Source organism: Pristiophorus japonicus, chromosome 12 (assembly GCF_044704955.1).
Source record: "Pristiophorus japonicus isolate sPriJap1 chromosome 12, sPriJap1.hap1, whole genome shotgun sequence".
NCBI classification, from domain to species: Eukaryota; Metazoa; Chordata; class Chondrichthyes; family Pristiophoridae; genus Pristiophorus; species Pristiophorus japonicus.
In genome coordinates this window covers 140153643-140179656 of record NC_091988.1, presented here as the reverse complement: position 1 = coordinate 140179656, position 26014 = coordinate 140153643, and the positions used below count along the sequence as shown (strand labels likewise).

Sequence of the window (26014 nt, the reverse complement as noted above, 5' to 3'; positions counted from 1 at the left end):
GGAAGTGGACCTGAGTCCATGATCGGATCACCCATGATCGTATTAAATGGTGGAGCAGGCTCGAGGGGCCGTATGGCCTACCCCGCTCCTATTTCTTATGTTTTCATGTTCTTAGCTTACGGTGCTGCTAAACACAATATGAAGTATGATATTTCTGACAACAGAACAGTAAAATAGTGCAAGTGCCGTAATCAAGGCACTCAGTAACGGACTATGACATGAATAACTTGTATGGCAATTCATTTGAATTTCCTAATGAATGCAAAGAATAAAATAATACACTAAACATTATTTTCCATAAAATTGCGCATTGTACTATTGTGCAGTAATCATTTTCTTTATGGTTTAAGTAGTTAATACATTTTTTTTAAACATACAGTAACATTCTTTTGTAGGAAATCACATGCAAATAGAAAATGTGATCTTGTCAAATTGAGTGTACTTTATCTGTGGTTAAGCCATGGGTGAATGCACTTTGAAAATTGAGCATTTGCTGGCTCCTGCAATCAATGTAATGTGCTTTCTGTTTTCTCTCACAACCCTTATGAAGATTATATAAATAGTAGCACACAGAGCACCATTCCTGTAAATTGTGATGAACTGGTATCGGGTTACATTGGTAAAACTATGCTGTGTTCAAAAGTGCCCGTCACAAACAAGCATCATGTTGTACAAGAACAAAAGAATTAGCAGAGCCTGCTCCGTCATTCAGTAAGATCATGGCTGATCTTCTACCTCAACTCCACTTTCCCACCCATTCCCCATGTCCCTTCATTTCTTTAGAGTCCAAAATTATATCAATCTCAGCCTTGAGTACAGATACAGAGAAAAACTCATACTATTCTACCTCAATCCCAGAAGAGCATCTCTCATTGCGCCAATGTGGCATATCCATTTACCACACTAGACATCCATGTGAGTTGCCAAAGTGAGGCCAACACTATAGTATCAAATCACCGCTAGTTTTGTGCTGTGGACACATGTCAGCTGGGGACCAGGTTCAGACTACTCAAAGTCATTTCACTCAAAATTCTTACAGCCAGCAGACAGTTGTCATCTGGGTTGTTTCAAACCTGAAAGGACTGTGTTGTAACCCACTGCACAATCTAGTCCCAGGTGCATCTGTTCAGGACTCAGGCCACAAGACCCCCAAAACAGAGCTTCTAGCATCTACGCCTGAACCTGAATTCTCAGAATTTCCATTGAAAGTGGCAGGAGTCAAATGAGATAGTTCACAAGTCTGTTCTGTTCACAGATTTCTGGTGAATTTTAGCAATTTTGGGCTCAATTATTTGAGGATCTTGCTGGTACCCATTTAACTAAACTATCAAAAGTCGAAGTTGAATAATAACTTTCATGATCCTGATGAACATCATGTCTTTGATTAAGACTGTAGAGCAGCGTGGAGGCCCCGACCTGTGAGAAACCACCAGCCGCAGGTCGAGCCATAAAAGGAGCGGCCCAGGAGCAGCGTGGAGCCGTGCCACTTCAGGGAGCAGCGTGAGCTGGTGCAGGAGGGCGACGACTTGGAGAAGGGCAACTGGATTGGACGTCACCAAAATCCAGGTCGCTGATTGGTGCGTGGGCAGGTACAGCAGGAGAGGCGGCAAGCAGCAGAGGAGTGGCGAGGTTGGGGCAAAGGAGCGGTGAGAGATTGTAGAGCGATGTGATCGGGGCCCAGAAGTGAGAGGGCCCAGGGGCAGCACGGGCCAGCCCACACTGCGATATGTGTGCGCTCTAGGTCCGTGCAGCAGAGTTGGTCTCCAGTCATCTGGTTAACCCTTGCCACTGGACCAAGACCTAGCTCTGTCAAGCCTGTGTGGTGGCTGGTGTGCAACGGCCACCACACGTTAAAAAAATCCACACACAGGCATCTTCCATCCTTCAACATGTAGTTCGGGACCTGGAATATCAGATCCTTCTTTGAAACACCGGTGAACTCATCCCTTTTTGCTGTGGAAGTGGGTCATCTTCGATACAAGGGACTGCCTAAGAAGAAGAGCAGTACAATCTTTTGCAAAAATATTTAGATGTGCTAGGGAAATGGGCAAACAGTGGCAAATGACATTTAAGCTAGATCAATCCAGTGTCATGCATGTAAGTAGGGTCAATATAGAATATACTTATGATTTATAATGAACAATACTGAAAATGGTTGAGAGATAAAAGAATCTAGATATTATTGTCACAGATCATTGAAAGTTCACGGTCAATGTAGAGAAGCCACAGCCAAAGCAAACAGGGTATTGAGTTATATTAATAGAATCACTCAGTACAAAACAAAGACACTATTCTGCCATTATACAGATCATTGGAGTACTGTGCCCAGTTTTGGTCCCCTCAAATGTTGGGTGATGGTTAAAAAAGAGCTAAAAGAATGATTCTTAGCTTAAAGAGCCATAGTTACTCAGATAGGCTTAAAGAGCTGGGTCTGTTTACTTTAGAGCAGCATAGACAGAGGCAACCTCATAGAGGTATATAAAATAATGTATGCAGTAAATTGTGTGCCTATGATAAGATTATTTCAATTTGACAGATTGGCGAGGACCAGGAGACATGCATTTAAACTACGCAAAAATAGGAATACGCTCAATGTTAGGCGGCTCTTTTCGCAGAGAGTAGTGAGCCTCTAGAATACGTTGTCAGCTTGTGCGGTGTGTGCTGTCTCTCTGTGCGCCTTCAAGAGGAATCTGGACCAGTTCTTGGCTGGGGCAGAAATTGCATCATATAGAAAGTAAGTGGATTAACAGTTTACATGTGCATAGTCCTATGAAACATAGAAACATAGAAAATAGGTGCAGGAGTAGGCCATTTGGCCCTTCGAGCCTGCACCACCATTCAATATGATCATGGCTGACCATGCAACTTCAGTACCTCATTCCTGCTTTCTCTCCATACCCCTTGATCCCTTTAGCTGTAAGGGCCACATCTAACTCCCTTTTGAATATATCTAATGAACTGGCCTCAACAACTTTCTGCGGTAGAGAATTCCACAGGTTCACAATTCTCTGAGTGAAGAAGTTTCTCCTTATCTTGGTCCTAAATGGCTTACCCCTTATCCTTAGACTGTGACCCCTGGTTCTGGACTTCCCCAACATCGGGAACACTCTTCCTGCATCTAACCTGTCCAATCCCATCAGAATTTAATATATTTCTATGAGATCCCCTCTCATTCTTCTAAATTCCAGTGAATATAAACCTAGTCGATCCAGTCTTTCTTCATATGTCAGTCCTGCCATCCCGGGAATCAGTCTGGTGAACCTTCGCTGTCCTCCCTCAATAGCAAGAATGTCCGTCCTCAGATTAGGAGACCAAACCTATACACAATATTCAAGGTGTGGCCTCACCAAGGCCCTGTACAACTGCAGTAAGACCTCCCTGCTCCTATACTCAAATCCTCTCACTATGAAGGCCAACATGCCATTTGCCTTCTTCACCTCCTACTGTACCTGCATGCCAAACTTCAATGACTGATGTACCATGACACCCAGGTCTCATTGCACCTCCCCTTTTCCTAATCTGTCACCATTCAGATAATATTTTGTCTTCCTGTTTTTGCCACCAAAGTGGATAACCTCACATTTATCAACATTATACTGCATCTGCCATGCATTTGCCCTCTCACCTAACCTGTCCAAGTCACTCTGCAGCCTCTTAGCATCCTCTTCACAGCTCACAATGCCACTCAGCTTAGTGTCATCTGCAAACTTGGAGATATTACATTCAATTCCTTCATCTAAATCATTAATGTATATTGTAAATAGCTGGGGTTCCAGCACTGAACCTTGCAGTACACCACTAGTCACTGCCTGCCATTCTGAAAAGGATCTATTTATTCCTACTCTTTCCTTCCTGTCTGCCAATCACTTCTCTATCCATGTCAATACATTACCCCCAATACCATGTGCTTTAATTGTGCATACTAATCTCTTGTGTGGCACCTTGTCAAAAGCCTTTTAAAAGTCCAAATACACCACATCCACTGGTTCTCCCTTGTCCTCTCTACTAGTTACATCCTCAAAAAATTCTAGAAGATTTGTCAAGCAAGATTTCCCTTTCATAAATCCATGCTGACTTGGACCAATGCTGTCACTGCTTTCCAAATGCGCTGCTATTACATCTTTAATAATTGATTCCAACATTTTCCTCACTATCGATGTCAGGCTAACTGGTCTATAATGCCCTGTTTCTCGCTTCCTCCTTTTTTTAAAAGTGGGGTTACATTAGCTACCCTCCAATCCATAGGAACTGATCCAGAGTCTATAGAATGTTGGAAAATGACCACCAATGCATCCACTATTTCTAGGGCCACTTCCTTAAATACTCTGGAATGCAGACTATCAGGCCCTGGGGATTTATCGGCCTTTAATCCCATCAATTTCCCTGACACAATTTCCTGACTAATAAGGACTTCCTTCAGTTCCTCCTTCTCGCTAGACCCTCGATCCCCTAGTATTTCCGGAAGGTTTTTTGTGTCTTCCTTAGTGAAGACAGAACCAAAGTTTTTGTTCAATTGGTCTGCCATTTCTTTGTTCCCCATTATAAATTCACCTGATTCTGACGGCAAGGGACCAACATTTGTCTTCACTAATCTTTTTCTCTTCACATATCTATAGAAGCTTTTGCAGTCAGTTTTTATGTTCCCCGCAAGCTTACTCTCATATTCTATTTTCCCCCTCCTAATTAAAACCTTTGCTGAATTCTAAATTTCTCCCAGTCCTCAGGTTTGCTGCTTTTTCTGGTCAATTTATATGCCTCTTCCTTGGATTTAATACTATCCCTAATTTCCCTTGTTAGCCACGGTTAAGCCACCTTCCCCCTTTTATTTTTACGCCAGACAGGGATGTACAATTGTTGACGTTCATCCATGTGATCTTTAAATGTCTGCCATTGCCTATCCACCATCAACCCTTTAGATATAATTCACCAGTCTATCCTAGCCAATTCACATCTCATACCATCAAAGTTACCTTTCTTTAAGTTCAGGATCCTAGTCTCTGAATTAACTGTGTCTCTCTCCATCTTAATGAAGAATTCTACCATATTATGGTCACTCTTCCCCAAGGGATCTCGCACAACAAGGTTGCTAATTAATCCTCTCTCATTACACAACACCCAGTCTAGGATGGCCAGCTCTCAAGTTGGTTCTTCGACATATTGGTCTCGAAAACCATCCCTTATACACGCCAGGAAATCCTCCTCCACCATCTTGCTACCAGTTTGGTTAGCCCAATCTATATGTAGATTAAAGTCACCCATGATAACTGCTGTACCTTTACTGCAAGCTTCCCTAATTTCCTGTTTGATGCCATCCCCAACCTCACTACTACTGTTTGGTGGTTTGTACACAATTCCCACTAGCGTTTTCTGCCCTTTGGGGTTCCGCAGCTATACCCATACAGATTCCACATCATCCAAGCTAATGTCCTTCCTTACTATTGCGTTAATCTCCTCTTTACCCAGTAACACTACCCCACCTCCTTTTCCTTTCTGTCTATACTTTTCTGAATATTGAATACCCCTGGATGTTGAGTTCCTGGCCTTGGTCACCCTGGAGCCATGTCTCCGTAATCCCAAATACATCATATCCGTTAACAGCTATCTGTGCAGTTAATTCATCCACTTTATTACAAACGCTCCTCACATTGAGACACAGAGCCTTCAGGCTTGTTTATTTAACACTCTTTGTCCTTTTAGAATTATGTTGTAATGTGGCCCTTTTTGATTTTTGCCTTTGATTTCTCTGCCCTCCACTTTTCCTTATCTCCTTTCAACCTTTTGCTTCTTCCCCCATTTTACTTCCCTCTGTCTCCCTGTATAGATTCCCATCCCCCTGCCATATTAGTTTAGTGCCTTGTTATGTTTTATTATGTTAAAGATGTTTTATAAATGCAAATTGTTGTTGTTAGTGTGATCTCCTGGACTGGTTTTAATCAGCTGAAGAGATCAGAGAGGAATTTTCCAGATGTTTTATCCTCCCTATTGGCCCTGGTTTTTTGTCTCTCCCAATCTCCAGTGATAGGAAAGGAGCATTTCCTTGAGCTGTCTAAGCACAACTGATGGATATTCCACAAAACATTTTTAATCTGCAAACTAGGAGCTCAAGGCCCCAGGGTGCTCAACTTTAACCTCAGGCTTTAAACGCTGCAAGAATGGAGTACCAGAAAAAAACCTCCAGGAACTGAGCCTTTTGATATCATGATACAAAAATGTATTCATTTCAGAAATGTTTGTATTCGGTCTCGGGTTCTGTAAATTTGAACTCCTGGCTTTCAGAAATAGATTGCCAATGCACAGCAACAAAACATGAAGCTTTTACAATTTAGATCATTCATTAAGAATAGCTAAATAAAGTAAGCAGTGACTATGGTAAAGCCTTCTCTTGGGAAGTTGAAATGAATACAATACTGACAACCCCAGGCCTGCTCACCCCCTATCAAATGGAATACTGACAGTCATCTCACCATCTCCGTGGCTAAACGCAGTCAATCTGGGTCACTGAATGCATTATTGTGATTTTCTGACTGCCTATTCACAGAGCACATATTCCTGTATGGCTCAGAAATATGGACTATGTACAGTAGACACGTCAAGTTGCTGGAGAAATACCACCAATGATGTCTCCGCAAAATCCTACAAATCCCCTGGGAGGACAGACGTATCAATGTTAGCATCCTTGTCCAGGCCAATATCCCCAGCATTGAAGCACTGACCACACTTGATCAGCTCCGCTGGGCAGGCCACATAGTTCGCATGCCAGACATGAGACTCCCAAAGCAAGCGCTCTACTCGAAACTCCTTCACGGCAAACGAGCCAAAGGTGGGCAGCAGAAACGTTACAAGGGCACCCTCAAAGCCTCCCTGATAAAGTGCAACATCCCCACTGACACCTGGGAGTCCCTGACCAAAGACCACCCTAAGTGGAGGAAGTGCATCCGGGAGGGCGCTGAGCTCTTCGAATCTCGTCGGCGAGAGCATGCAGAAAAGAATGCACAGGCTGCGGAAAGAGCGTGCGGCAAACCAGTCCCACCCACCCCTTCCCTCAACGACTATCTGTCCCATCTTTGACAAAGACTGTGATTCTCGTATTGGACTGTACAGCCACCTAAGAACTCATGTTAAGAGTGGAAGCAAGTCTTCCTCGATTCCGAGGGACTGCCTATAATGATGATTCACAGAGCAGGTAAATCTATAATGTGCTGATAACTCATTTACTAACTCTGTCTGATTACCCATTTACATGTTACTTACAATCATAAAGCACGAACACAAACCATTCATGGTTATACCACACTGCATAATTGGGTTTACCTTTTTCTTGTTAAAGGAAATTTCATCAACTGCTTCAACTACAGTAATAGGTAAACTTAACAGCTTGTCCTTTAAAAGGAAAATAATTGGGTAGCAATAATGCCAACAGTTTCCCAAAACCAACAGTTCATTAAGCCAGCAATTGTTTAGAGCAGTGTCCACAGAATTTGGAAGTATTATAAGATCTGATGACTAGACTAAATACACACAAGAATCTAGAGCGTATCTCCCTACCTAGGCTGTGTTGATTTGAAGTCTACCAAAACTGTCTTAACCTCTTCGATTGTATTTCCATCTGATGGGGTGTCAGGTGTTGTCACGACAACCACCTCTTCCACATGAACACTGACGTCTGGAGTAGCCATGGCTATAGTTTGAAGCTAGTTGATGACAGAACGTTGTCCAGCTAAAAGGAAAGCATAAATTCAACAAATTATTAAGCTTACAAAGAAGTACATTAGTGAGAGTCATTTGAATTAACTGGTCAAAGGGAAACAAGCTTAATGCTTCAGTGTCAACAGGCACTTCAACCCTTGACTTTGTAAAGTGCCTATGAGGTGTAATTTAATTATTTGAACCCATCAACTGGCAACCATGCTGTGTGGCATAAACTACGAGTTTCATAGAACTGACTGGCAGCTGTCAAGTGTTTACAGGAAGATTTTCAGCACACACTAAAGAAACACACATCGGCTGATTCCCCAATCGGACGCTTCCATTTAGGAGCGGTGCTTGCAAGGAAATCACAGGGCTGCAAACTTTGATTATCGACCCATTAAAATTAATGAATGGAAACTCAGTAGCTGTAGACTGGCAAATTTCTGACTAGCAGTCCCTGCGAGCACCGCTCCAGCCCGAGAACGCCTGGTCAAGGAACCAGCGTTATATTCTTAAGATTCTAAGTGTCTATTTAAAAGCATAATGCATTCTTTCTAGTCTCTCAAATCTCCTTGTTTCCTTTTCATCATTTCTTATTGATTGCAACATCTGTACTATAAAGCAAGCTGAAGTATAAAGCAAGCGCTCTACTCGGAACTCCTTCACGGCAAACGAGCCAAAGGCAGACCGAGGAAACGTTACAGGGACACCCTCAAAGCCTCCCTGATAAAGTGCAACATCCCCACTGACACCGGAGTCCCTGGCCAAAGACCGCCCTAAGTGGAGGAAATGCATCCAGGAGGGCGCTGAGCACCTCGAGTCTCATCGCCGAGAGAATGCAGAAATCAAGCGCAGGCAACGGAAAGAGTGTGCAGCAAACCTGTCCCACCCACCCTTTCCCTCAACGACTATCTGTCCCAGCTGTGACAGGGACTGTGGCTCTCGTATTGGACTGTTCAGCCACCTATGGACTCATTTTAAGAGTGGAAGCAAGTCTTCCTCGATTCCGAGGGACTGCCTATGAAGATGAAAACTAATTTTTCCTCTCCTCGCTCCCCCCTCCCCCCGTTAAGAACTGTTTTGGTGCATATTTTCATTGTAAGAACAGCAGTTTGTGTTTATATAGCGCCTTTAACATAGAAAAACATTCCAATAAACTACCAACTGATTTATCTTTGGATAAAGTTATACTATCATGTTCACATGAACATGCGGTGGTGTCTGCCGCACGGCAACATCAGAGTGGCGGAACTACTGTCGAGTCAGGTCCCAATCAGACTCCTGAACGTAATAAGATGATACCCCTTGACAAAGATGAACTATTTTAAAGTAGTTTTAGTTCACTGGCTGTTCCTTTAAATCCAGCTATGCTACATAAGCAGTTTTTTTTTAAGAATGCCACTGCAGTACAGATTCTTCTACAGGTACTAAGCTTATTCCAATACAGCGTTTCTAGTTAGGTCTATTACAGTCAGAGAGAGAAATAATTAAAACTTAAATAATTGATTGGTTTTGTCACATACAAACTGAACCAGTCAGTTCCTTTTTTTAATTTGAATGTTCAGATATTCAAAATCCAGGAGGTCCTGGTAATTGTATTGGGGGGATATAAAACAAGCAATCCTGTTTGAATTGAGGAATCAATCCAAAAATCAAAGAGAAGGAACAAATTAGTTTGAAACTCCTGAAATTGAAAATTCCAAGAAATTTCACACAGTGGTAAGAAATGTTTAATCATGTAAGAGATTTTTTTAAAACCCAAGAAGAGTTGGCTTAGTTGTTAAGAGTTGCAATCATTTTATTTTGTCAATGAAGGAGTTGAATAATAGACTTCCCACTGTCAATATAGAATTGTATTATAATCACTTGTATTATTTGTTGGATCATTGTTTAAAATAAATTTGCTTACTATTTTATACTTGAAACAAAGTCTGATGAACTACTCTACACTCTCTGAGTCTGGAGTGAGATCTTATGCAGGCACAAGATGAATTCCAAGGGGGTGAACTTGCTCACTGTTTTCAGCAGATTAGTGGTGCTGGAACGGCATCAGAGTGGTTTTTAGTGAGGAAACTTGGGTTTAAGCAATTTGTGCCACTTGTATGCCTTTTAAATTATTTCCACTAAGTTTCTTCAATGTTTTTAGACCTTTCCACAATCCGCCAGCCACGTCTCTTTGGACTCATTTACATATGTGTACCAGTGTTGCTGTAGACATAGGTTTCCTGGATTTGCCCCCCATTGGACTCTGCATAAATTAGACCCAAATATGAGGTGCATCATAAGCCACGGAGCTGTAATGGCATGCATATACCATGTTGCTGTTGCCCTGGACAGCAGAGCAGCCCACTTCATTAGCTTTGACAATACAACCAGACTGATGAGAGAAAGGGTTATGGGGTTACTTGGTTCTCCGCATCACAATTACGGTGCCCACAGAGCACTCCTCAACAATGTAAATAGGAAGAGATTCTACTCGAAGAATGTGCAGGTAGTTTTTGACACCACAGAGAATTCCTCATGTCAATGCCTGGTATGCAATAAGCTGCCATGACACCTTCATCTTCTGGCATTCGGCACTTCCTGATCTCTTCAAGGAAGAAAACCATATCAATGGATGACTAACGGGCGACAAGTCACACCCCCTGCTGCTATGGCTGATGACCCCGCCCCCAAACATAAGTAGAGGAGTGGTACAATGAGGAACATACATCTACCAAGCTGGTGATTGTGAGGTCCATTGGGGAGCTGAAAACACACTTTTTCTGCCTGTATAGATTGGGGAGAGTTCTGGAGTATTGTCATGTATGTACATGCTGTTTGTAACCACCAGATAGTGTCATTGCTGCTGCTCTAGTATAAAAAGCCAGCCATTTTGTGAGTCAGACACTTTGGGCCAAAATAAAGCAGAAGCAAGGTTCTACCTTGCTTAGCTAAACAGTACTCAGTTTGAACCTTTATAGCATACATAGCAAGTATGCACCAGATAGGGTCGCTAGCAGGCAGGGAAGTGGACCTGAGTCCATGAACGGATCAGCCATGATTGTATTAAATGGCGAAGCAGGCTCGAGGGCCCGTACGGCCTATTCCTGCTCCCTTTTCTTTTGTTCTTCTTAATTCTCATCGTCTGCTGTGCCAGTCACTATTTTGCCATTCAGGAAGGACTGCAGTTTGATAAGGCTGAAGAGAAGGCACTAGTTCTGAAGGATCCTGAGCTTCAGGGATGAGAACGTCAGGATGGCATCTATTCAGAGTTCTCACTTACAGTTGCAAGGGCATCAGAGAGCAGATACTCTCAGAAGTCTTCTCTACCTGGATATCACAGCTTCATCTCCTTCTCTTCCATTCGCAAAGATATTCCCTCAAACCATTACCCATCCTACCAGCTGAAGGATGGGTAAACCTACCAGTGGACAGCGGAAACGCTACAAGGACATCCTCAAAGCATCCCTGATAAAGTGCGACATCCTCACCGACACCTGGGAGTCCCTGGCCCAAGACCGCCCTAAGTGGAGGAAGTGCATCCGAGAGGGCGCTGAGCACCTCGAGTCTCAATGCCGAGAGCATGCAGAAATCAAGCACAGGCAGCGGAAAGAGCGTGCGGCAAACCAGTCCCACCCATCCCTTCCCTCAAAGACTATCTGTCCCACCTGTGACAGGGTCTGTGCTCACGTATTGGACTGTTCAGCCCCAAAGAACTCACTTCAGGAGTGGAAGCAAGTCTTCCTCAATTCCGAGGGACTGCCTATGATGATGACCCATCCTACCACTTGACGACACATCAGCCCTCTTTGCCCTGACATGTCACCCTGCACTTTCCTAACACTGTGCTTCCCCAGGATGCCTACACATGCCTTTTGATCACCTAGTCTAGTGCTGCTGCTAAGTGCCACCTAAGGGCCAGGATTACAAAAGAAGGTTGGTTCCTCCTGCTATACATAAAGATCCTGAGACTGAAGTGACTCCTCCCATGGAACCACTGCTGACTGTATCTCTGGAAGGTGCTCCTGGACAGCATGGTCTCACCTCTCATGCTCCACTGGAAAGGTGATATGAGGGGGAAAGCTGGAGGGCTGGCATATGTTGCTGTCCTGAGAGATGGCTGCGTCATGTGCTGCGACTCCTGGGTGGCCTGATCCACATTATCATTATCATCATCATCCTTCTCTTGTGTCTCCCGTTGTTATGGTGGATATGCAGGAAAGGAGGGTAGCAGACTTGCGTGAGCTTTAGCCTTATGTTAAGGAGACAGAGAAGGGAGAAGATTATGTTTCAGAGAGTGCCAAGGCATCAGTGTAGGTGCTGTAGGAAACTGGCACCAGCAAGACGCTACTGACTTCACCATCTCCCACAGCAAAAGCTCAGTGACTTTCCTGAGTTGCTGGGCTTTGTCCTCGAAGGGGCTACGGTACTTGAGGTTGTGGAAGCCCCCTCTGGTGGTTTGCTTATGGGGGGCATTGCATAGCAATTTATCCTGCTAAAAGGGTAAGACAAGAGTATGTGCCAATTGTCATGGGAGAAGTGAAGTAAAAGATATGGGGATATAAAGGTATTAAAGGGGAAGAAGCAGTTTTAGGGTTATACATGTAAGCAACTGGTGCGAAGGGAGATGGAGAGACATAGTGCAAAATGCCAAATTGGAGCCACTTAACCAAGGGTCATTGTGAAGAGTTAGTAGTGGAAGTGTTGCTTTCAAAGGGTGAAGGATGGTGCCAAGGGTGGGCAAGGAATAAAAGGGAGTTATAGCATTATATGACTGCCCTGCTGAGGATATGGAACTTCTTGCAGCCTGGCCTGTTCCAGCATTGCAGTTCCACAGGCCTGGAGTGAGGGAGCTGGCAATATCAGTGCCACCTCCCTCCAGGTGGCACAAATGATAATTCTGGATGACTTGGTGGCACCCATACCTGGGAATCTGCCCATATGGCTTTCTATGCGTCCCCCCCAGAAGGGCTTGGAGATCTGAAGGAGTGAAGTTATGCATTCTTTTACACTGGCTTGGTGCTATGCCCTGCTGCCCTCCCCCGGGCACAGACGGTCTTTGACAGTTTATATTTTTATCCATGTAAAAATATTAGTAAGACTTGCAATGAAATAATGAGAAAGGAAAGAGCCAAGCTCTGTTCTTGTCTTACCTGCTTGTTCCTGGTGTTCTGCTGAAAAGCACAGGCTGTACAGTGCATTAAAAATGGTACAGAAGTTTTGTGTTGGTTCAGATACTTAAGACTGCTTTTACACCAATGCCTGCACAAAAGGTACGGTACGCAAATGAACAAATCCAGGAACCTATGTTTCTCCCTGCAGAAGCCACTTATGGATGTTACTTTTTTTTAAGTGTAATTGAAATTTTAGGCCCAATCATTTAAAAAAATAAGCACTCTCAAAAGTAGGGGGAGTTAGAACTCACTCAAGAGTAATCTAAGCTAAGAGGGTTGAAATAATCTAGTGCAAGGGGAAAAGTGTAACAGACGCCCCCCCATCTTGGGCAGGCTGCTTTACATCACTTGGATTTGACACTGTTTCTCCAGGGCACTGGATTGAAATGTGCTCAGGTACTTGGCAGCCAGACACTGTAACTGGGGTTTTGCCAATTGTGCTTCAAATAGCTACAGTTCTCAGAGCAGTAGCACAGTACAAACAGTTTTTTTCCATATATAAAGTCTATAAATCAGAGTTACTATTATTTATTTAATGTTAAAGCAACTTGTGAAATTTCTCCATAGCAGCTAACTTCTGCCTGGAGGTTGACTTGATAACAAGCAGGAATCTTGAATTCACACCGGAAGCTGAAAGTAATCACTCCTGGAACTTCCTAACGTAGCTATCTGTGGAAAAACTGCTCAAATGCTCTACTGCATTAATACTTTAAGTTTGAGATTGTCCAGTGGTGAGCTTGGGTTAACATCGCCAGCCACCACACGTATAATGAAGAACTGCTGTACATCAAAAATTGGTTTAAAAAAAAGAATCAAACACATCAAGACATAGTTTTGTGGCAAGTTTTTTTTTCAGGGTGCATGCAATCCAGTACTTGGTACACGTACTTCCAATATCCCATGCCTTCCATTATAATTAAGGGTGAAAAAAGTGTATTCTATTTCTTAGGGTCTCCTTATAAATGTAAAAGCAACTCTATTCACTTCTATGGCTTTGCAATCTGTCTTACTGTTGGCAATAATAGGACCTTGGCAAGCACAGGTTCAGTTCCAGTGTAAATACAGCTTACTGGAATGTGTATTTTCTTTCTCCACGCCAAATTGTGGTTTCCCCAGGAAGTTTCTCTGTGCTGAATATTTACTAATCCCAAATCTGTAGCTGTACAAAAGTTGTGAATGTGTTATGGCAGTTTAAACCACCACTATTCAGTCCAGAGAGCTGCTTTGCACATCTCAGAGACTGGCTCAATGAAAATGTCCTCCTAGAGGAAATAGTTTTAAGTTGAATGGCATTAATGAAGAGAGCATAAGGGTGCATAGATGCAGTGCGAGGAATCTCTATCAAAACAGTACCATTTCCCCACATAATGCAATGTGTAAATTACATGTCCTCTGATGAAATTACAAAAGAGTACAGCTTTCTTAATAGGGCAATGTCCTCAGTTTTACTTTTAACGCCTGCAGGCCGAGTTTCTAGGGCTCAAGAAACCTGGTAGCTGAAGGAAGGCAAGAATGGCCAGATCCAGCAGGTGCCTTTCCAGCACTGTTTGCGGGCCAGAAGAAGCAAGAGTCTTTCCTCCAGCCCAGCAAGCTAACCTGCTTCCCCCATCCCCCACCGTGATCCACTGACCACCCCAACCCTCGATCGGACTCCCAACCCCTGCCATCCGATGCCCCGTTCGACCCGCGAGCTTCTCCCTTGCATCCCTTCCCCGCAATTTTCTCCCTCACCCTCCTCGCAATCTCTCCCCTACTCTCCTATACGCTTCCCGGCTGTAACTTTGTGCCGCAGGCCTTCTCGCCCGCCAGCCAGCCTCTCAATCCGGCCAGGAAACAGGAGAAAAATTATCAGGACCACTAAGGCTAACTGTAGTGCTCCAAATGCTGTGCCTGGTGACAGAAGCTATCTCATCACAACCAGGGACTGAACTTGCAAACTTGTGGCCTATGGGACTTAACAACAACCTATATTTACATAGCGCTTTTAGCGTGGTAAAATGTCCTAACGTACTTCACAAGAGCGTTATAAGACAAAACAAATAAAAATGACACCGAGCCACACAAGAAGTTATGGCAGATGAAAAGAGGCAGCTTTTAAGGAGTGTCGTAAAGGAGGAAAGAGAGGCGGTTCCAGAGCTTAGAGTCCAGGCAGCTGTAGGCATGGCCATCGATTATAATCAGGGATGCTTAAGAGGGCAGAATTTGAGGAGCGCAGACATCTCGGGGGGGTGGGGGGTTGTGATGCTGAAGGAGATTACAGAGATAGGGAGGGGCGAAGCCATGGAGGGATTTGTAAACAAGGATGAGAATTTTTAAATCGAGGCGTTGCTTAACCGGGAGCCAATGTAAGTCACAGGGGTGATGTATAAGGGGAACAATAAAGAGTTTGTAGCGGGGGTACAGTACCATCATTGAGTACTCCTCCATATATAAACCTCAGCACAGCAACAGCATCTGTAAATTCCAATCCAAAGATGTTGTGTCATTTATATTTGAAGTGCCATTAACAAACAGAGCACCTCGCCTCCCTCCATCAAGCTCAGGGATTCCTTCCTGAGCATATGGGAAGTTCAGGAGATTATTTACAAAAGTTTGATCAAATGTATGTATGTAGGCTGGATGTATTCCTGGATTTAGACTTTTACATTTAGCCCTGGTGCGTTGTACTTTCCTTCCTGTAATTCTCCAAAAAAGAAGATTCCACTGGATGTCTCATCTCGTCATGAACTTACTATTCTGGGTCAGATTTTAGTGACATTTGACTGGTTATAAAGTACTGCACTTACTCTGGGCCCCCTCCACAATAAGTTTAGCATTGTAGTCCGAATGTGTGTGCACAGTCTATTTTTTATAAATATCTGCTTCTGTCCTGTCTGCTCTCTGACAAAATGATGTACAGCAATATATGAATGAAGATTTCCAGCTCAGACATAAATTGTTCTCTGAAATGGGTTCTGGAAATAGCTGTGAACTGTCCTGAAAATAGAAAATAAATCTGGACATATTCTTTAGCTGAAATGTGCCATAGCTATCCATTTTAAACATTTTACATTTTGCTGCTAGAAAAACGAAGTGCTCATGCTTGCTGATGAATCTTGGTTTGAACCAATTACACAGCAGCATTTCTGAACGGATTGGCACGGAATATTCCGAGGTAGCTGTATTTTGGTTTAGGAAGTTTGGAGTGCACAATTCAACAGGCTTTCCACAACATAGTTCAAAGCGGATTCAACTAGCAGCAGCTTGGCAGTTGTGTATTGGATTAATGAACTAGGAAGGCAGGCTCGGGGAAAAAAATAAGTTATTTTTCAGGTTTTTGAAATAATGAGGGAATAGGTAAATTGGATTAATATATGCTTGGACCCACTATAAACGGTTTTCCAGCAATGCATTCTAGTATTTTGTTTCTCAATAATCACTGTCGTACTACAGGCACATTTTTTTTTAAATCTGATTGTTTCACAAAAACATTACGGGGCATTGGTGAATATTCCACTTGCAACAGACCCTTTAATGCACTTGCACTCAAGTGTTCATTCGTCACCAGCAAGGATTCAAACACCTATTGCTGGATTCTAATTGGCTACAATCTTTGAGGTTCTGCTGATAGTGTTTTAGGAGTTGGGGTCCAAATTAAAAAGCAGAACCTCAAAGGTAATAATCTCTGGATTGTTACCTGAGCCACGTGCCAATTCGTACAGGGATAAGCAGATTATATGTGGCTCAAAGAGTGGTGTGCGGGGCAGGGGTTTTGCTTTGTGGGGCACTGGCACCAGCACTGGAGAAAGAGGGAGCTGTTCCGTTGGGACAGGCACCACTTAAACCGGGCAGGAACCGGTATCCTGGCGAATCAAATCACTAGGGCAGTAGATAGGGCTTTTAACTAATGAAGGGGTGGGTGGGAGGATTCAGGAAAAAGTAAATTTACAAGCAGCGAGAGAAATGCCAAGGCTCTAGAGCAGGGGTGTCAAACTTAATCGGATAGCGGGCCGGTTTGGATTCAAATGCACCTCCCGTGGGCCACAGTTGGGCCTATGAAAATGAAGCATAATAATACGGTATTAACTTACCGAACAGTGGCTGTATAAATCATATAGCTAGTTTAACTGCCGCCTCACTTACTTGATGGGCTGTCACCAGATTTAAAAGATACTTTGAGGTGCACTCAATGAGCCGTAACCTGCAGGGCTATGGACTTAGTGCTGGAAGGTGGGATTCGGCCGGATAGCTCTTTTTCAACCGGCATGATGGGCCAATCGCCTGCATCTGTGTCATAATTTTCTATGATTCTATGATTAGCTTGCCAATCTAGTCACCTCTCTCTGCACAAGTTTGCAACATCACTTCTGTCCAACAGTAAAACAGTTCATCCTGTCTCCTCCGTTCTCTTTCGCAAACATTTCACTGATCAAAGCTAAACAGGTAAAAAAAAAGTCTTCATTTCACAATCAATAATCCCCTGAAGAAGTAGCGAAGACAGCCTGAGCAAACCTGCAGGAGGTGTGTGTGTGTATTGCCATCCTGAGGGACAGCGACAGGCCCGGGACACAGAGCGACGGCAGGAACTCAGAAATTTGGGAACTCCGTCCCATAAATAGGCAGACCCTGAGTTACAGTAGTTAGTCAGTCAGTCGGATCGAGTCGGGAGGTCTCCAGTCAGCGAATGAAGAGCTCGAGAATAAGACAGACACAAAATCAGACGGATAGAGTGGGAGACAATGAGACAGGTGACAGTGAAGCTGGTTGCGAGGCAGCCCCGCAGAGAAGCAGACTGGATCCTTTGCCTTTTACCATGGTTTGTCAGTAATCATTTAAAACCACTGCTGGTTCAGTCCCTTCCTTTAACCCATACTTTGTGGATTTTTGAGTTGAGCCGAATCCGAGTCCGTTCCCCAGGATTAATTCTCTAGTCCCTGTATCAAGCAGCAATAGCCGCAAAAAGTGTCATTAATGGGAGCAGTGGGACTGAGAAATAATCAAGCAGCCGGCACCACCCCTGCTCTAGAGCAGAGTAGAGTTTTGGGCAAAAATAAACAGGAAGGGACAGAGAGAGTAACAAAGGTAACAGGGCATCAGTGACTAAGGTGACATCAGGGAAAAATAGAAAAAAGTCAAAGCTAAAGTCACTATATCTGAATGCGCGAAGCATTCAAAACAAAATAGATGAATTAATGGTGCAGGTAGAAATTAATGTTTGATCTAATAGCTATTATAGAGACGTGGTTGCAAAGTGACCAAGGTTGGAAACTAAATATTCCAGAATACTGAACTTTTAGAAGAGATAAACAAATTGGAAAAGGAGGGGTAGCCCCGCTAATAAAGGATAGGATAAACAAAAACAACTTGTATTTATACAGCACCTTTAACGTAGTGAAATGTTCCAAGGTGCTTCACAGGAGTATTATGCAATAAAAATGTGACACCAAGCCGCATAAGTAGAAATTAGCACAGGTGACAAGAGGTATGTTTTGAGGAGTGTCTTGAAGGAGGAAAGAGGCAGAGAGGTTTCGGCAGGGAGTTCCAGAGCTTGGGGCCTAGGCAACAGAAGGCACAGCCGCCAATGGTTGAGCAATCAGGAAGGCAGAATTAGAGGAGTGCAGTCATCTCGGGGGGGTTGTGGAGCTGGAGGAGATTACAGAGAGAGGGAGGGGCAAGGACATGGAAGGATTTGAAAATAAGGATGAGAATTTTGAAATCGAGGCATTGCTTAATCGGAAGCCAATGTAGGTCGTGAGCACAGTAGTGATGGACGAGTGGGACTTGGTCGAGTTTTGGATCACCTCTAGTTTACGTAGGGTAGAATGTGGGAGGCCAGTCAGGAGTGCATTGGAATAATCAAGTCCAGAGGTAACAAAGGCATGGATGATGGCTTCAGCAGAGAATGAACTGAGGAAAGGGCAGAGGCGGGCGATGTTACGGAAGTGGAAATAGGCGGTCTTAGTTATGCAGCGGATATGTGGTCAAAAACTACAGGTCAAGTATGATACCAAGGTTGCGAACAGTCTAGTTCAGCCTCAGACAGGAGTTGGAGAGAGGGATGGAGTCAGTGTCTGGGGAACGGAGTTTGTGGTGGGGCCAAAAACAATGGCTTCGGTCTTCCCAATATTCAAATGGAGAAAATTTCTGCTCATGCAGAACTGGATGTCGGACAAGTAGTCTGACGATTTAGAGACAGTGGAGAGGTCGAGAGATCGAGAGAAGTCGTAGTGAGGTAGAGCTGGGTGTCATCAGTGAACATGTGGAAACTGAGGCTGTGTTTCTAGATTATGTCGCCAAGGGACAACATGTAGATAAGAAATAGGAGGGGACCAAGGATAGATCCTTGGGGAATACCAGAGGTAACGATGCGGGGCAGGAAGAGAAGCTGTTGCAGGCAGTTGAGAGAAAGGATCGAAGCTCCGAAAATCAAGTAGTAGAATCAGTTTGGATGGAGTTCGGCAACAGCAAGGGGCAGAAAACATTGATGGGAGATGTTTATAGGCCCCCTAACAGTAGTTGTAATGTAGGACAAAGTACAAATCAAGAAATTAGAGGCGCATGTAACAAAGATAATCATCATCATCATCATAGGCAATCCCTCGAAGCGAGGATGACTTGCTTCCACGCCAAAAAGGGATGAATTCACAGGTGTTTTAATGAAGGACCTAATATTCCAGATCCCGAACTACATCATGAAGGGTGGAAGATGCCTGTGCTTGGTTTTTTTTTATGTGTGGTGGCCGTTGCACACCAGCCACCACACAGGCTTTACAGAGCTAGGTCTTGGTCCAGTGGCAAGGATTACCCAAGACTAACTGGAGACCAGCTCTGTTGCACAGACCTAGCAAGCACACATATCGCAGTGTGGGCTGGCCCGTGCTTCCCCTGGGCCCTCGCCTCTTCTGGGCCCCGATGACTTCCTTCTACGGACTCTTGCCACTCCTTCGCCCCTCCTGTTGTGCCTGCCCGCACTGCAATCAGCGACCTGGCTTCGCAGCCGTCGATCTCCTGCAGCAGCATGCTCCCTGCAGTGGTATGCCGCCACACGCTGCTCCCTCCAATGGCCCCGGCCTGCTGATGGTCTTGCAGGCCGGGACCGCGCCGATTTCCGGGCCGGGCCGCCGCACGCACGCTCCCTCCAATGGCCTTGGCCTGCTAATACAGTAATCATGGAGGATTTTAATCTACATATAGACTGGACAAACCAAATTTGCAGTAATAACGAGGAGGACGAATTCATGGAATGCATACAAGATACTTTTCTAGATCAGTATGTTGAGGAACCAACTCGGGAGCAGCCTATTTTAGTATTGTGCAATGGAAAAGGGTTAATTAATAACCTTGTAGTAAAGGGGCCCTTAGGGAAGAGTGACCATAATATAAAAACAGTTTATATTAAGTTTGAAAGTGATTTAGTTAAATCCAAAACTAGGGTCTTAAATCTAAATAAAGCAAACTACATAGATATGAGGGGCAAGTTGGCTAAGGTAGATTGGGAAACTACATTCAAAGGTATGATGGTAGACGAGCAATGGCTACCATTTAAAGAATTAATACATAATTTACAACAAATATACATTTATTTAAGGCACAAAAACCGCACAGGAAAAGTGGTCCAACTGTGACTAACAAGAGAGATTATAGATAGTATTAGATCAAAGGAAGAAATTTATGTTGCCAAAAAGAGCAGAAAACTTGAGGATTGGGAGGATTTTAGAATTCAGCAAAGGAGGACCAAGAAATTGATAGAGAAAATAGAATAGGAGAGTAAACTAACGAGAGACATAAAAACAGACTGTAAACACAGAAACACAGAAAATAGGTGCAGGAGTAGGCCATTTGGCCCCTCGAGCCTGCACCGCCATTCAAAACAATCATGGCCGATCACTCAACCTCAGTACCCCACCCAGCCCTCTCTCAATACCCCCCGATCCCTTCAGCCGCAAGGGCCACATCCAACCCCCTTCTGAATACGTCCAATGAACCGGACTCAACAACTCTCTGTGGCAGAGAACTCCACAGGCTCACAACTATCTGGGTGAAAAAGTCTCTCCTCATCTCAGTCCCACATGACCCACTCCCCTCCCCCCCTCCATCCCTAGACCATGTCGCCCGGTTCGGGAACCTCCCCCAACATCGGAAACACTCCCCCCACACCCAACCTGTCCAGTCCCGCCAGAACCCTACATGTTTCCACGAGATCCTCCCCCCCCACCCCCCTTCTATAGATATGTAAAAAGGAAAAGATGAGCTAAATTAAATGTGGGTCCCTTACAGGCTGAGACAAGAGAAATGATAAAGGGGAATAAGGAAATGGCAGAGAAATTAAACAATTAAACAAATACTTTGTACCTGTATAGTGGAAATAGTGGAGAACCAAGGATCTAGCGAGAATGAGAAACTAAAAGAAATTAGTACAGGGTATTAGTAAAAAAAATTGTACTGGAGGAATTAATGGGACTGAAAGCCAATAAATTCCCTGGACCTGATGGCCTACATCCTACAGTTTTGAAAGAGGTGGCTATAGATTTAGAGATAGAATTACATTTATATAGCGCCTTTCACGACCACCAAACATCTCAAAGCGCTTTACAGCCAATTAAGTACTTTTGGAGTAGTCACTGTTCTAATGAGGGAAACAGGCAGCCAAACAGCATTGTGATAATGACCAGATAATCTGTTTTTGTTATGTTGATTGAGGGATAAATATTGGCCAGGACATCGGGGATAACTCACCTGCTCTTCTTCGAAATAGTGCCATAGGATCTTTTACGTCCACCCGAGGGGGCAGACGGGACCTGGGTTTAACGCCTCATCCAAAAGACGGCACCTCCAAAAGTGCAGCACTCCCTCAGCACCGCACTGGAGTATCAGCCTAGATATTGTGCTTGAGTGGGACTTCAACCCACAACCTTCTGACTCAGAGGCGAGTGTGCTACCACTAAGCCACAGTTGACACTGGTATGGCACATGTATAGTAAATGTATTGGTTGTCATCTTCCAAAATTCCAGATTCTAAAAAGGTTCCCGCAAATTGGATGGTAGCAAATGTAACCCCACTATTTAAGAAAGGAGGGAGAGAGAAAACGGGAAACTACATCAGTAGTAGGGAAAATGCTAGAATCAATTATTAAGAACTTGGTAACAGGGCACTTAGAAAATAATAATAGGATTGGGCAGTCAACATGGATTTATGAAAGGGAAATCATGTTTGACAAATCTGTTGAAGAGTTTTTTGAGGTTGTAAGTAGCAGAATAGACAAGGTGGAACCAGTGGATGTGGTATATTTGAATTTTAGAAGGCATTCGATTAGGTGCCACACAAGAGGTTATTAAACAAAATTAGGACTCATGGGATTGGGGGTAATATACTAGCATTGATTGTTTTCTGTCTGTTAACCAATCTTCAAAGATTAGGAATAAATGGGGCATTTTCGGGTAGGCAGACTGTAACTAGTGGGGTACCGGAAAGATCAATGCTTGGGCCTCAGCTATTCACAATCTATATCATTGATTTGGATGAGGGGACTTAATGTAATATATCCAAGTTTTCTGATGATACAAAGCTAGCTGGGAATGTAAGTTGCTAGGAGGATGCAAAGAGACTTCAATGGGATATGGACAGGCGATTATGGACAGGCTAAGTGAGTGAGCAAGAACATGGCAAATGAAATATAGGGCCCAAGTTTGCACCCACGGTTATTATTTACCTTCATATTGTCCACGCAGCAGCACCGATGTAGGGCCTTGGCGTAGCGTAGCAGAACGCATGGGCAGCGGAGCTAGGTCCTGGCGCTAATAACAGTGCCGGGACCTCTTCACATGCGCGCTAGAGTGTGCGCGCATGTGCAGTAGCTCCTCGCCCCCAGATTCTGTGTGCGTGTGCTGCAGGCTGTGAGGGAGGGGCCCGAAGCACGCCGCCCCTAGCCCTGGCCGAATGGGCTCCCTGCCACGACCTGCGAGGGAACAGACTGCAATGTTCATCATCGGAGACAGGAGATCCCGGGAACAAAAAGCCAATCAAGGGAGAAGGAGCTGGCAAAAGTGACCAACAAGAAGGAAGATGACTGAATACATCAAGTGTTCCTTGGGACTGTTTCGGAGATGTTCGGGGGGGGGGGGGGGTAGCAGGAAAGCAAAGAGATTGGGGGCAAGACGTGAGTAGGATGGGGCCTGGGCAGGCTCATCTGTTTAACGTTGCCTCCCCTCCTCTCTTCCCCCACCACCCCTCCCTCCTCTCCTCCCCTCTCCTCATCGGCAGCCCGCTGCCTTCCCTTCACATAAAGGTTGGACTTCTATTTTTTTTTGTTATTGATTGATTGCTTATTACTTTGGTTTTGGTGCTTTAGGTGCAGGGTTCCTTCTATTTTTTATTTGTTAATTAATTGATGATTACTTTTTGTGCTTTAAATGTACTTATGCTTCTTTAATATTGTTGTGAAGGTGTTTAGTGCTTTGGAAAATCCTCTAACTTCCCTGCCCCCCCCATCTCTGGCTACCTGCGCCTGATTTCTAAAGTGTCCACAAGGTTTTTTTGAGCGTACAAAAGTGGACACATACGCTGGCCTAAGCTAGTTTGGAGTAACTATTGGCTGTCTAAACTTACTTAAATGGCCAAAACAGCTGTAAGTGGCTGGTAACGCCCCCTTTTGAAAAAAACTGAACTAAAAATAAACTGAACTCACTGAAACTGGAGCAAACTAAATGTGGAGAATTGCAATTATTAAGATATTGCAAAAAAAACTAGTTGCTCCAAAAACATGGAAACTGTGGAAACTTGGCCCCATAATGTGGAGAAATATGAAGTTATCCACTTTGGTAGGAAAAATAAGAAAGCAGAGTATTTTTTAAAGAGTGAGAGATTGGGAAATGTTGCTGTTGAGAGATCTGGGTAACCTTGTACACGAATCACTGCAAGTTAACATGCAGGTACAGCAAGCAATTAAGAAAATAAATGATATGTTGTCCTTTACTGCAAGAGGATTTGAGTAGAAGAGTAAAGGTGACTTACTGCAATTATATAGGGTCCTGGTGAGACCACACCTGGAGTATTGTGTACAGTTTTGGTCTCCTTACCTAAGGAAACATATACTTGCCGTAGAGGGAGTGCAACAAAGGTTCACGAGACTGATTCCTGGGATGAGGGGATTCTCCAATGAGGAGAGATTGAGTAGATGGAGTTTAGAAGAATGAGAGGTGATTTCATTGAAACATACACAATTCTTACAAGGCTTGACAGGGAGGATGTTTCCCATGGCTAGGGAATCTAGAACCAGGGGTCAGAGTCTCAGAATAAGGGGTCGGCCACTTAGGACTGAGATGAGGAGAAATTTCTTCACTCAGGATGGTGAATCATTGGAATTCTCTATCCCAGAGGGCTGTGAATGCTCAGTTGTTAAGTATATTCAAGACAGAGATTGATAGATTTTTGAATATTAAGGGAATCAAGGGATATGGGGATAGTGGAGGAAAGTGGAGTTGAGGTAGAAGATCATCTTATTAAATGGCAAGCAGGCTCAAGTGGCCGAATTGCCTACTCCTATCTCTTATGTTATGTTCTAATCTTGTTATATATGGCTTGAGCAGTATCTGTAAAATTCCCACTAGCCAGGAATTGCAGCCTCAGAAAAAAAATGCATGGAGTCCTGAATTGTATTTTTATGGAACTGCAAGATATGGTTTCATTATTCTTATGGTGGAAATCGTACCAGTTTAAGACTCAAAAAATATAACTGATAACCACTGCCACAAGATTCAAACCCAACTCATTACAATTACTCAAAACTAAAAACCCACATCCAAAATTTTGCACTCAAATCAAGAATGGGCACACCTTCTTCCAGAATTAAACCAAAAAGTTGCTACATAGACTAACCATCTGCAACTTACTACGTGCATCTGACAATGTTCAATTCAGTGACAGATCATAAACTTCAATTATGTTATTTTTAAATGATTGTCAATTTCCATTTGTAAGTGCTGCCCAAAATAAAAGTCACAACCTTCTTTGCCAAGTCCAAAATCAAACAGCATCGGGCTGTGGCACAGGAAGGGACCATAGTTTAAATTCATACCTGCATATCATGAGGTATAGTGGTAAATATGGAGTTTTAATAAAATACTGTATGTGCAGTTTACATATGAAATTGTTTTTGGATGGTCCACTGAAAAAGTAAACTATTCTCAAACCACAGTTGTCAATCCTGTTTCGATTCTGGATTAGTAGCCCCAAATATTTGCCAAGTTCTCACTGTTGGAATTTATTAGCTACAAAAACGTATTGGTTTGAGTGACATGTTAAAATACTTAGGAAACACTCGTACATTTTTATAGAAATAGTTAAATGAAGCCAATATCCTTATCCTCGGTTAAAAAAAAACAGATCAATGTTTTCAGACGAAGCAATGTACACAACTCATACATTTATAAAAATTTACATGTAAACGTATAGATCTGTCGCACTTCTGGGAATACAAGATGCGGTTGAGTTCACTCAGCACCCTTCATTTGGCTCACATTCGGTGGTCTCCCCTGGGGAATCTGATCAAACACTGCCGCCCAGGGAACATTTATATGTTACAATTCAATTCAATGTTCAGGGTGTCTCTCAGTTAGATGCACAGCACGGTTCCATGTCATCACTCCAGCTGGTTGCTTCCCTCCCTTTTGCACCGCAGCAGGCCTGCGCCATCTTATTTTATATATATATATATTTACACGTTCAAATGTCATGTTTCGAAAAGCGCACCAACCCACATTGTATTGCATTTTAATTGCCTCTGCACTCCTGTGCTGCCGGGGATATGTCCCTACAGTGAAAAGCCGCTCTTTGGGGGTTTTTATCTGCACTATTTAGCAGCCCTGCAATCAGCCGCCTAAATAATAGCGCGGCGCCAACCAAACTTGATGGAAAACGGGCGGCGCGTTGATCGACGGCCGGGAGGACCAATCGGTGGCGAGGAGGCACTCGCGGTGGCGTCCGCCGCGGCCTATCAATGGGGCAGGTGGGCGGGGTCTCACGCACCCCAGCAAGTTGGGTTGCGGCCACAAAGGCGTTGGGGTGGTCAGCCCCGCGGTCGGCGGCGACGCAAGGTGACGCCGCCGTCCGTGCAGTGCACGCCGTCCAGCTCGTCTGCGTCCTGACGTCCCGCAGGCACCCGCGGACGGCGGCGCCCGCCGCACGCGGGCGG

The 26014-nt window shown here is 44.0% G+C and overlaps 1 protein-coding gene across 4 annotated transcripts in view; it reads right to left on the bottom strand.

Annotated features, from left to right (window-relative positions):
* Positions 1-26014, bottom strand: part of gmeb2 (glucocorticoid modulatory element binding protein 2) — a 73297-nt gene that overhangs the window by 47064 nt on the left and 219 nt on the right. The window contains exons 1-2 of one of the 4 annotated variants that reach the window (XM_070895993.1): positions 25581-25651; positions 7546-7717 (exon numbers count right to left, since the gene is read on the bottom strand). In XM_070895993.1, coding sequence (XP_070752094.1) covers positions 7546-7676 — 131 coding nt within the window. In that variant the 5' untranslated portion in view covers positions 7677-7717; positions 25581-25651. Of the gene's footprint in view, positions 1-7545; positions 7718-11715; positions 11865-19665; positions 19703-25580; positions 25652-26014 lie in introns of those variants that run through there. The other 3 variants (XM_070895992.1, XM_070895991.1, XM_070895990.1) reach the window with 3 other exon arrangements.